At 39.7% G+C, this 12,134-nt stretch overlaps 1 protein-coding gene across 1 annotated transcript in view; it reads right to left on the bottom strand.

Moving 5' to 3' along the window:
* The window catches only part of MTMR7 (myotubularin related protein 7), a 49,228-nt gene that overhangs the window by 22,608 nt on the left and 14,486 nt on the right, over positions 1–12,134 (bottom strand). Inside the window, exons 2-5 of the mRNA XM_067298012.1 lie at positions 7,486–7,608; positions 6,245–6,410; positions 2,762–2,919; positions 1,469–1,597 (exon numbers count right to left, since the gene is read on the bottom strand). Of these exons, the coding sequence (XP_067154113.1) occupies positions 1,469–1,597; positions 2,762–2,919; positions 6,245–6,410; positions 7,486–7,608 (576 nt within the window). The remainder of the gene's footprint in view (positions 1–1,468; positions 1,598–2,761; positions 2,920–6,244; positions 6,411–7,485; positions 7,609–12,134) is intronic.

Genomic DNA, 12,134 nt, shown 5'->3' with positions numbered 1-12,134 from the left:
TCCCCACTGCCAGCAACAGACCCCTTCCCATCCTGCTGTCACCATGGTTGTTCGATGCCTTCCGATCCAAATTCTTACTCCACTCCTAGCCATTAGTCTGTTACCTGGCAGCTCATGCCAACCTCTCAACTAACAAAGAGGCATTTCTTCCAATGTTTTCAACCCTCTTCCTAGCCCTTTAAGCCTCACAGGATACACAAGTGAACACATTACTTCAGCCCCCGGTGGTCTGAACATGAACCCTAACCTTAACCTGAATTCCAGCCACAATATGGAAAACATCTAGGCTGAAATCATGAAACTCATCCAAACTGAACCACTATATATTGGTACTTAGCTGATCCCTGAGACCTTTTCTTTTGTTGAGATTTGAAAATGTCAAAGTGTTTTGAATGCTAAATACCTGTATTTGGACTTAAGATGACTATGAGAAGTACTCAGTGTTGAAAATTTTGGCAGTTTATGCAAAGATGGTATTTACTGTTTAAGTCTTCATATCCTTCTGTTTTGTAATGAAATCCACAGATCTTTACTGAAGCAGAATTCTGCTGCAATAAGGGGTAAAGGAGTCAAGGTACTGTTTCATTCCTTCCTTTTGAAGCTTAAGCCTAGGATAGGGGCCACTGAAAGAAAAGATTTCTTTGGAGATTGTAGTTTATGCTTCCTGCTTGTGACACCTAGTGGAAATCATTCCCACCCTGTATGGCAAACTCAAAAGATGCCCTGTAATCCCACAGCAGCTCTGTCCCTTGGGAAATCTTGGCTATTTCCCAGCACTGCTAGGAAAAACCTCGCCATGCAGTTGCCAGTCTGAGACTGAAACAGGAGGAGATATTACACACACAGATCCTTTGAGAATACAGATGGGACATCATCATAACTGGCACTGAGAGCTGTGCTAAGCTAGTCCCTAGAGGTCCGGGACACAAATGTGAAAACACACGCAGTGTGCACGAGGTCCCTCCATCCAAGGGATTCCTTTACCTCAGCTGCCAGAAACAGAAGTACAAATAGTCTAGGTACAGGGTTTTTTTTTCCCCCAGCGGTTACAAACGAGCAAGGCAGTTGCTGTCAGCGCTGAGAGCATGTGGCAACAGGGAGGAGAAGGTGGCACTCATCCCCTCCTGGACACCTGCCAGGCTGCCTGCTACTGCCCTGCATCTCTCTACATCTCATTTAGTCTCCTCAGGTCTCTCTGGCCTCTTGTACCGCTCCACCTTCTTGTGCTGCAGGGATAACATATTTTGTGTTAGCTAAATGAAGCTGGGTTTAAAGGACTGCATTCAATATCCATTAATGAACCAACTGTAATTCCAGTACATGCCCACTGACAATATGTTCAAACCGCACTAAACATCTTTTAAAAAAATCTTACCTAAGCACTGATTTTTAGTAAAAACTCACTAGAAGAATTATGAAAGCTAGACCAAAATAAGCAAATGCTCCAAAGCTACAAATTCACACTTACATTGTTATCCTTGCAGTAGTAAGAAAGAGCTGGGAAACGCCTTCGGCTCCGAAATTTAGAGCTCCCCACTATGATGTGTGCGGTTGCAGATTTTGGTACATACACTTCCGTAGGATAGGAGTCACAGACCTGTAAAAGGAAACTTTGCTTACCTGGTCTACAAAATGCAACTAATATTAGCCATCTCCACTGCAAAAACAAAATACCCAAAAATTCTAATCTCAGGGAATGTTCCATAATTATTGTATAAACCGCACCTATGTTTTTCAAAACAGTCTCCTGAAGTGGGGAAGTATTCATTCTAACTTAGATGACAAAACTGAAGCAGAAGGATTGAAGGGCTATATTTCCACATGTTAAATAACACTGAGTGCCTCATTGAGAACATGCACGTAGTAAACCAGAGTCAGGATTATGTTTTAAAACAGGGTTGTATTTATGACAGCTGCTTCCTTAATAGCAGAATTTGGAAGGATGGGAATGGGTGAGGTTCCCTGACATCCCCATTATAATGAGAGGGAACTGCAGAACCAACTTTTCCAGAGAATATGGGGCAAATTATGGAAAAAAATAGGGACTTGAAGTAAAGAAATTTATCAATATGAAATGAGGATACTGAAAGTAATGCCTACCAGTTCCCAAAGGAACCTAACAAGGCAGCCAAAACTGCCTGGAAGTTTTTCTGGAGACACATGGGAACACAAGTGTGATCCCTGTCAAATTTCCTTCTGATGCTGTCAGGGGCATCCTGGCTGTGTCCAGTATCTCCCTGGCACTTTATGAGCTGAATGAAGGAATTAGGATTCAGAGGAAGAAATCAGATTCTGAGCAAGCTGAAGATATGTAATGAAGGAGAAAGAAAAGGCAGGCCTTGTGGTTAAAGACGCTGTTGTGGTAAACTTGATTCTATTCATGATGTCATTTTTCCTACCCTTTATCATAGCAGAGGTCAAACATTTTTTTCTGCTGGTTTTAACAAAATGAAAACAAACCCTGACAGTATATTTGGTCTCCTCTGAGAACTTCACTGGTGTTCCTTGACATGGACGTGTTCCAGCAACAGAACCAATGAAGCATGTGAACAAACTCCCTTCAGAAAATATTTTGGTTATTATTTCTCACAATTAATCAACATTCTAGGGACCTCAACCATACAGAACTGATTTCTGTGTGTACAGCATAGGTGTGTACAGCACTGAGCACAAAGGGATCCTCTGTCTAAGCACTGTGGCAGGCCACAGTCACACTGAATCACTTTACAGTCTCTGCAATAGAAAAATCACAGCAACTCACTCCATAGTCTCTGTTTACATCACTAATCTGCCAATAATTGTTTGGAATACCCATCCGGTTATACTCTTCATTGAGGTCCACAAGTTTCCAGCCTCGTTCTTGTTCTTCTTTATCTAATTTTGGATTGAATGAGAAACAATACAGCTCTTCATATTTTACTGAAAGAAAAGAAAACAAAACAAAACAGTAAGACACCTCAGTTTTCTTATCTTGAAATCACAGTCCAAAACCAAAACCTTGGTTAATATCCTTCAGATAGTTTCTCTTTTTGCTCTACAAAAGCCTGTAGCTTGGTTTATAACTACTTTCAAGCATACTTTGAAAGTACTGTGATGCTTTGTTTTTTGTATATTTGCAATATATGTGCTTTATTATTTATATAATTAAAATGCTGTTCCACCGGACCTCTTCTCTACTGCATTATAAAAATTCATTCAGCCCAAAGACAATGTCAGTGATAATAAGCTTTCATCTGAAGAAAACTAAAATCAGTGATGGTATACACACTTGTTTTCCAGATGAATTTGCTGGCCAGAGGTAGCTTACAAATCCATTTATTAATGTAACATCTGTCCTGTGGCAAAGACAAAAGATCTGAACAGCAGACTATGTGGCACAATCTTCCATGATGGACTAACTCAAAAGACCTAACGTCCTTAGGGAAGTTTTCAATAGATTTAATGACATTTTAGTCTTGTAGACTGCAAAATTCTGTCTTTGAATTATTAGCAAAGGCATTCTAGATACATATGTTGTAGTAGCATAAAAATAGCATGTGTTACAGCTATCATTTCATCATGACCATAAAGTTGTTTAAGTAGCTATGCCACCTGTCACATTTGGTCAAGGACCACTTAGCTCATAATTGACTTTTTAACTTCTTTTAGGAATATTTTTATTCATGCTAATGAGTGTCTCAATCCTGATGGCCAGTGGCAGCCAGACTCCATTGCCATTAAATGCAATCTGTCACATAGCTTGAAATTACAGTTCTTGTTGCTACTTAAGATACTGTTATGTCAGAAGGGCATGTTTCATCCTGGTACTCGAAATTCCTTACAACTTTCTCACCTACAGATTTCTAACTTTATAAATGAAGTAATCTAGATTGTAAATTGCATCCTTTCTGACGTCATAGATCCCCACTGATAGAAGTGCTTCGTAATACAATTGTAATAAGATTTAAATATTTCACTTTCTTTTCTAATATTATATGCCTAATAAGCAGACTCTTAGAATACTACAGTAAGCAACTTATACATACTAAAACAATAACAGCTACAATAATAATAAAAATAATAGGACTTCCATCTTTTCCTGTAGGAAGCCTTTACTCTTATTTTGGATTGTGTCTTTTTAAGGTGTGTTTTAAGATATATTTTGCTTTTTTAATGTCAGTTAAACGAATCATATATGCAACATGAAAAATAAAGTATGAACATAAAGAAAGAAAACTTCTTGTCAAGTCTGTCAAGAAAGTACTGAAGGCCAGCAAAGTCATTACTGAAGGGAAAGGAGTAAGAGAGGAATGATTTGCACACTGTTTGACAACTCAAACTCCTTCTGTATTCTCTGCTTTCAAAATTCTCTCATGGTACAGCTTAGGAAGACAGTCTGGTTTATTTTTCATCTGATAACATAAAGTCTGAACATAATCTGTAAATCCAATCTGAGCTCATTTTAATGAAGTGCTTTTGGTAGCACTCATTTTTAATGTTTCATTGCCAAAACCATCTGGGTTTTCTCTTCAGCTGGGCCTGCACACTGAAGTAGTGGGAAGCTCTCAAAAATGCACTTATTCCAAAATACCCAGGTTAGTTATGACTAAAGGCTGATTCACCATTACAGGTATGGTATCTATACATTACGGTATCTATAGGTCGTAACAAAGTTGTTCAAATGCTAATAGACAGTGCCTTAAAGCTCAGTTATCAGCTATTCTCCAGCACTTCTAGGCTCTGCCACAATCTTTCACAGTTATTTTGCCATAAATGTATGCAGTCCTGATGTTAGACCTGTAATAAATATTATGGTCAGTTTGTTTCACAAAACAACTTACCTACGCAAAAAGGCTAAATTCTGCTGCCAGCTTTACCTATTCAAATGCTATTAACAGCTGGCAAGAATAATATCAAATACAAATTTGCTCCCTCAGTGTAACTAGGCCACCATATAACATACAATATATTAAGCAGGTATATGGGATCAATGAGGTTCAGCTATGGTGAAATGAATGAGAACAGGCAGAGAATGGAAAGTAGAGCCTGCATCAGTCAAAATTTCTCCTCAGGGAGTAAAGGATATCTCGTAATGCTCAATAACTTTATTACAGCTTTACCCCCGAACGAAGAGACCCAGCAGAGCACTGTCAACCTACATTTTGCTCAACTTGCAGTCAGAACTTTCTAACTGTAGATAAGCAAGATTTTATCATTCCTCACACAAAGATTAGATATTTTGCTGGAGAAGGGACTGTACTGTGCAGCTGAACTATGCAAAGAGCTAATGCAAAGTGCAATTATTGCATCTTCTTCATTCAAATGTTCTTGTGCATTGCTATCTGCCACTGAACTTTTATTCTTGGTCTGTCACTGTTCTTCTCCTTGGCATTAGTCTGTATCAAAAACCCGCTTTCAGGTGCACAGCTGTACACACACATCCTCCTCGCTCCAAGGCAGGAGCATTACAGAATCGCATTTTTTCCAGCCTGCTTGAACACATGCTTGCAGCTGCAGCCAAGGGAATTAATCCAGATTTACATCGGCAGAACCAAAGGCTGAACTTGTCTCATTGTTTCTAAATTTCTTTGATTACTTTCACCTTGCATCACCTAGCATATCAAATTATGTCTGCTGCAGTGTACATGTTACTACCACTGTTATCCTAATTATAGAAGGCATTTTACAAAGCTCAGTAGCTGTGCTGCCTGACTATGCAGTTTTCCCTTTCTACCCAGTAGATAAAACTGGTGTCCTTGCAAGACAAAAATTAATGCCAGTGCTGTTGGATTTATACAGACGGTTGTAAATGCGTTCTTTGCATACTGTTAAAATAGTAGTAAAGCACAGAGCTTGGTGTTTTTTGCCATAGCAGGAATATGAACACTCCAAATTCAGAGACCCTTCAGTATGTTCCTAAATTCATACTTCCACAAGACATCCAGTAAGCAATAGCTACATGTCAAATAGCATAATATATTCTATGGACACAGATCCTCTGGAGTATCATTTTAAACAAAACTTCATGTTATACTTTATGGAATGAGCTACTTGCTATAACCCTTCTTCATTCTGTTTTCTTTATTGCACCATAAAGAATTATTTTAATATTCCCTCCTGCTCAGAGACTGTTACTCTCATAATACATCTCTAATTTTTCTTAAAGTGTAAAGGACGAAGATGACCTTGTCACAGCTACATTTCTTTCATTATAGTATCTCTTTTGGATGAGCATTGACATTTGGCCTGTGTTTCCTCCCCGTACCTGGTCGTGCCAGACGTATCAGAGAGATGTAAACATCGTGGCAGTCTCGCTCCTGAGGGATGATCAGCTGGATGACCTGGAAGTTCTTGCAGCGGATCAGCAAAGGGTGGCAGCCGGTGGCAGTCGTGGCCTGCTTCTCGATGGAGGAAATCTGGCTGTGAAGAACCTGTAAGGGGATTGAAAATGGTTATGCCAAGTGATTCAAATCTTCAATAGCAAAAAATAATTATTTATAATGGTCTACCAAGGCTAACACAATAGCTTCCCCTGCTGTTTCAGAGAATCCTCCCACACCTTCTCTTATAGGTCTGTTCCTGCCTCCAGTTTCAGGCTCAAGCGTTGCCTGATGCAAAATCTACACACCAAGAAGCACTTCTGGAGTGTTTCTGCTGTTCAAACATTAGCCAAGTCATGTTATCCAACTTTTTTTTTTTTTAATGTAAGCTAATGGTTGTCTGAGAAAGAGCTCTTTTCATCTATCTGTACAGTGAAAAGATGAAACAGCATCAGTTACATAAAACTGTTTCCAAAGTGTCTAGGCTAAAATATTGTGCCTCCTCATTGGCAGAATAGTAGTACTGATATAATTGTAAATGTTGCTTCAAATGGGATGCAACATTAAATAAAAATCAAGAGGGGAATAGCAGGACCAAGAGAAGACAAAGTTAATAATTAGTACAAAACAGACAAAGGATTCATAACTAAGCTACATAAAGAGTCACAAATGGTATGATACTGGAGCTGTATTTGTACCTATATTTGCATACAACATCTGAGATAGACATGCCCTGAGATAAATCCACCAGAATAGGTAACTCTAACTTTGTGCACGTGAAAAAAATCACTGAACCAGCACAGGCACTCCTGGAGAGAGGCAAGAGCTGCTTAACTCCAGGTAGTAATTCACATTCAATGCAGCTCAGCAGTTCCCCTCAGTTCTTCCCAGGGCATAGAAGCAATGCTGTAGTTGACAACAGCAGTTCCTCAGTGACTCACGTCTGGTTTTCTTATGGTGTTTGTCCTTGCATTCCTGTTACTGTGTTACAATATCCAGAATCCAGTAAAAATGTTCAAAATTTATCAAGCTGCAAAGGCTTTCAATTGGAATTTCAGATTCGCTGAAGTTATACAAGAATCTGTATGAACTAATTCATCATGTTTCAACTCTTTTGAAAATTATTTTCAAATTACTATCAATTAAGTGTCATGCACTTACAGCTAACTGGAAAAAAAAATCATACCCAGGTTTCTTTACGAGTTTCAGAAGCATTTTCCACAAATATGACATGGGTAGCTGTTAAATACAAGGTGCCCAGTGTGGCTTTTCTGGAAGATACACGATCAAGTAACCGAACATTTTCCACCTGAACAAAGAGATGACAGAGGGGGGGGGAAAAAAAAATAATTATCTGTATCATAATCTAACATAGTGAGATCTCAACAACCACATTTTGTCCATTACAAAGTCAAACTGTTTATTAACACTGATCACCTAAACAATACAAAAATATACGAGAGGTTAATCTACTTTGATAAGCCACAGAACATAGGATAGGATCACAGGATAACTCAGGTTGGAAAGGACTTCAGGAGGTCTCTCATCTAATCTTCTGCTTGAGCAGGGCCAGCTGTGAGATCACACCAGGTTGCTCAGGGCTTGATCCAGTTGGGTCTGGAAAACCTCCAAGGATGGAGACTGCACAACCTCTCTGGGCAACCTGCTCTGCTGCTGGACTGTCCTCATGGTGAAAAAGCTTTTCCTTATATCCAAGGATAGAAAAACATGTCACAAGTTAGAATAGTTCCAGAAGAACCACTGAATCCCTTAGCAATATCTGTAATAGTTACATCTGTGGTCTTGGGGCCACGTCTATAGGCCCATAAAAAATTATTTTTACACTGATTCTTAAAAATGGGAAAAGCTGATTCAGACATGTGCTCTTCCCTTAAACATGCTCTGCAGTTCCCACTGCTCTCAGAGGGCCAGTCACATGCACAGATACACAGATGTACATTCCAAATTTTATATTCTGCCACACATATGCCATAGATGTTGAAGGACTAAACTGGACTTCTGGGAAAGTGAGACAAGGGGAGCAAACAGAAACTGAAGGATATAGCTGGGGTTTGGTTTGTGTTGTTAAGGTAGCAACCTAGCCAACCCCACTCCCAGAAAATGCCAGTGAATGTCCAAGTCATTGCTGGTTTATAGACAAATGCAGAATGGCTTATAAAAGAAACAAAACAGAACAAAAAGGAATAGGTAAAAATTAACATAGCCAAGCCTCAAGCAAATAATGCTGGAAAGTTGCCTTGGTACTGAAACAAAAACCCAAACAAACCTTTCCACACATAATATTGAAAAGCACAGCTAAAACCATCTGTCCCAGAAATGGTCCAAGCTGCAAAAGCATGAAAAGATGATGCTCTTCATGTAAGTTTTCTTCTGTGCCATATGAAATGAATATCAGACAAGTATTTATATATGAGAAAAAAAGATTATATTGTGTGATCTAACTCCAGATCTCCCTTCACTTTCACTTTTTCCTCTTGTGCTACTTCTGCATCCAAAAATCTGTTGGTAAAGATTGTCTGACTCCAAAGACAATTTCTCACTTGAGCTCTTTCTTTTTATCTCAGCACACCAAGACACTGTGCAGGCAAGGCAGGGCCTTTCCAGAATTATCAGCAATGCAAAGGAATTAAAAAAAAAAAAAGTAAAAGGTGATAATGGTAGAGCGTATTTCTTCAGCAGGCCTCTGATAAGCCCCACTCAGGCTCCCAGGCAAATCCCTCTTAATAGTTCAGAGAAGGTTTCCGCATTTGTCCCTCACTCCCATTAGTTAGGGCTCATGGCAGCGTGTGCTCCAGAAATTTGTGCCTTCAGCCTCCCTTCAACAGGAACCAAGGACTAAACACAGTGAGGCTTTGCCTCGCTGGACATAAACTGGACATTCTCCCTTTGCTACACTCCTGCCAATAGGTGAGTCCATAATATTTCATTAACCCTCAGATAACTGGCTTGTGGCTTGTACGCCATTAATATTTTGTAAACAATATGTGTCATAGGCATTTGATCTGATGCTATATGGTGTTTCTGACTGAGAGACTAGAAGAACAAAAAAAAAATCAACACCGTGCATATTAAATAGAGTACAAACTGGCTAAAACAGTCAATAATTAGTCACTGAGGTTTTGGTGGGTTTCCTATTGCAGCAATTTTAAAACTAAAACTAACTGTTTTTTCTAAAAACATGCCTGGTGCAAACAAGTCAAATCAGGGAATGCCTGTGGCCTGTAACATCTGAATCATAGTGAATTATCCGAATGGTCTCTTCTGGTTTCGTTACGTTGAAATCACACCAGAAAGCATGCTTTTCCTGCAAGCAGCAGCACAGCCCTGTGCAGTGTGCCCACTGCTGCAAAATATCTTCAACACACTGGCTTATCTTCCTTATATCCTCTTTTCAGCTTTTCCCTCTGGATTCACCATTCCTTTTCTATTTATTTCCAGCCATTTTCAGGACTTAGGGCTGATAACTGTTCAAGAGATATGCTCCCATTAGACTCAAAGGGACTACTCTGGTGTTTGAAGTACAGGAGTTGACTTAAATGTTGCTCCAAAAAATGCAAGGGGAGGAAGAAAAAGAACAAAGAAGACCACATCATTTTTCCATTCAGTTAAATACAAGTTCACACCAACTTCCTGGAAAACAGAGTTGAGGTCAACAAGCACAAATAAAGAAAAGTAAGGGGATGATTTGATTTTTAACAACAAAGTGATTCCAGATTAAATTGACAGCAACTTTCTTAAATGCTCTCAGAGGTGGGATGTAGCACTGGATATGTACTCCCAAACCTCCACAGAAGTAATTCTTTGTAATTCTCCGAAAACACAGGACAAACGGAATGATGCTAGCACCTCAGAACTGTGTGTTTACCATGGGTATTCCCAACACATCATACTACTTTAAAAATAGGAATAGAGAAGTCCTTAAACCAAAACAAGCCAGTCTGGCAGCAGAATGCTTAAAATCAAACAATCAGTAAAACCAAATCTTTTCCCTCAAGGCCAGTTTTAATCTCTTTTAAACAAAAATAAAGCCACTAGAAAGCATGAATAAAGTCTTTTCCCAGGACCATCTACTTCAGGGGTCACTTATTGGGGTGAAGAGGAATGGAAGAAACACAGCATAAATCCAGTAAACATTCAGTAACTAGCAAAAGAGGAGATACAGGGGAGCAGGGATGATACAAGACAAAGACTGAGACACTGGCCAAACTCTAAAAAGAACCCACAGACAAAAACAATAAAAATGAGGTTTGTCTGGACAAAAACAGTACCTACAATGCAGTCCAGCCAACTCTGCTGTACAGGCTCTGGTCAACGCCCAAGGAAGTCATCACTCCCAAATGCCACCCAGCAGGCTGAGGTAATTTAGGACATGAAACACAAGGAAGGCAGACATTCACCCAGGGGCTGAAGGCTGAATTTTCAGGCATCCTAATCCAATTGTCTCATCAGACAGAATCCCAGGACTGAACAACGCTAACAAGCAGGATTCTTGATTTTTTTTTTTAATAAAGGTTAGATAGGAATTAACAGGAATAGTTGCAGTAAGAAGTCTGCAGTAAGTCCTGTTTCATTAAAATACCTGCAATAGCTGCACTGGCTCAGTTCAGAGGTTCATCTAGCCCAGCAGACTATCTCCAAGAGTGGACAACTGTGATTGCTCGGGAAAGAACAAGGGGAGCGTGTAGCGATGCTCCCACGTGGTGTTACCCCGGCTTCTAGAAATCAGCAGTTTGTGGGCTTCCTAAACTGAGGTCATAGTTTTTAATAGCCCTAGATGGATTTTAATTCCATGAATTTTGTCAAATAACATTTTGAATCCCTGCAACTTATTGGCAGCTACAACACCCTGTGAGAATGAACTTTGTTTTTCAGCTACACGTTGTACGAACTCCCCTCTCCCCCAACTTTCTTTTGCTTTTTTTGAACCTGCCATCAATGGCTGGAGCACCATGCATTTGGTGCCCCAGATCTTGCACTATAGCAAACAGTGAATGTTGCTCGCTACTTACCCTTGCTGTGTCACACATGGTTTTATAGATCTTTCCCTCAGTCCTTGCTTTCCCAGATTGAAGAGCCCTGCTTTGTTTAGTTGCTGCCTCTCTGGAAACTATCCCTGGCAAGCTCTTTCACACTCCTGTTTATCCTACAATAGGTCTATTTCTTGAGGAGACACCAAAAGCGCAAAGCAAATTCAAGACTTCGGTGTACAACAGATCTGTGCACAGTGGCATAGTGATGCTTGCTGTCTTGTTCTGTATTCAATTTTAAAAGTCTCTGAAAGTTGTTTGGTTTTTTGCCCCCTGCTGAGCTCTGAGCTGGCAATTTTTTTTTTTTATAACCAGTATTTGTAACTCCAAATCATCTCCGCTGAGTGGTAATAACTGCCTTAGAATCCACCACTGTGTTTGTGAAGTTAGCCCCCCCCCACAGGTATTGTTTTACATTTATCGATGATGAATTTCATCTGTCAGTATCACGAGACATTGCTACAAGCCTCTACAGCAATCTTTCATTTTTCTGACCCTGAATAATGTAGTTATATCAGCAAACTCTGTCACCTCTGGCATCTCCTCCCCTCCCTATATCTTTCAAAATGTTTATGAGCAAGTTGAACATCACAGGCTCTTACACAGATTCTTTGGATCTCTGGTGTTGAATTCCCTTCCTTGCAAAAACTTACAATGTAACCCTGCTATTTGTTTCTTATCTTTCAACTAGTTAGTAATGAGAGACCCTTCATTCATATCCTATGATACTGAAGTGTCTTCAAGAGCTTTGATGTCTTTGACGAAGGGCATGCTCAGATGAGTTTTG

This window comes from Apteryx mantelli, chromosome 5 (assembly GCF_036417845.1).
Source record: "Apteryx mantelli isolate bAptMan1 chromosome 5, bAptMan1.hap1, whole genome shotgun sequence".
NCBI classification, from domain to species: domain Eukaryota; kingdom Metazoa; phylum Chordata; class Aves; order Apterygiformes; family Apterygidae; genus Apteryx; species Apteryx mantelli.
Note: the sequence above shows the minus strand (reverse complement) of the source record. Positions and strands in the feature narration are given on the sequence as shown.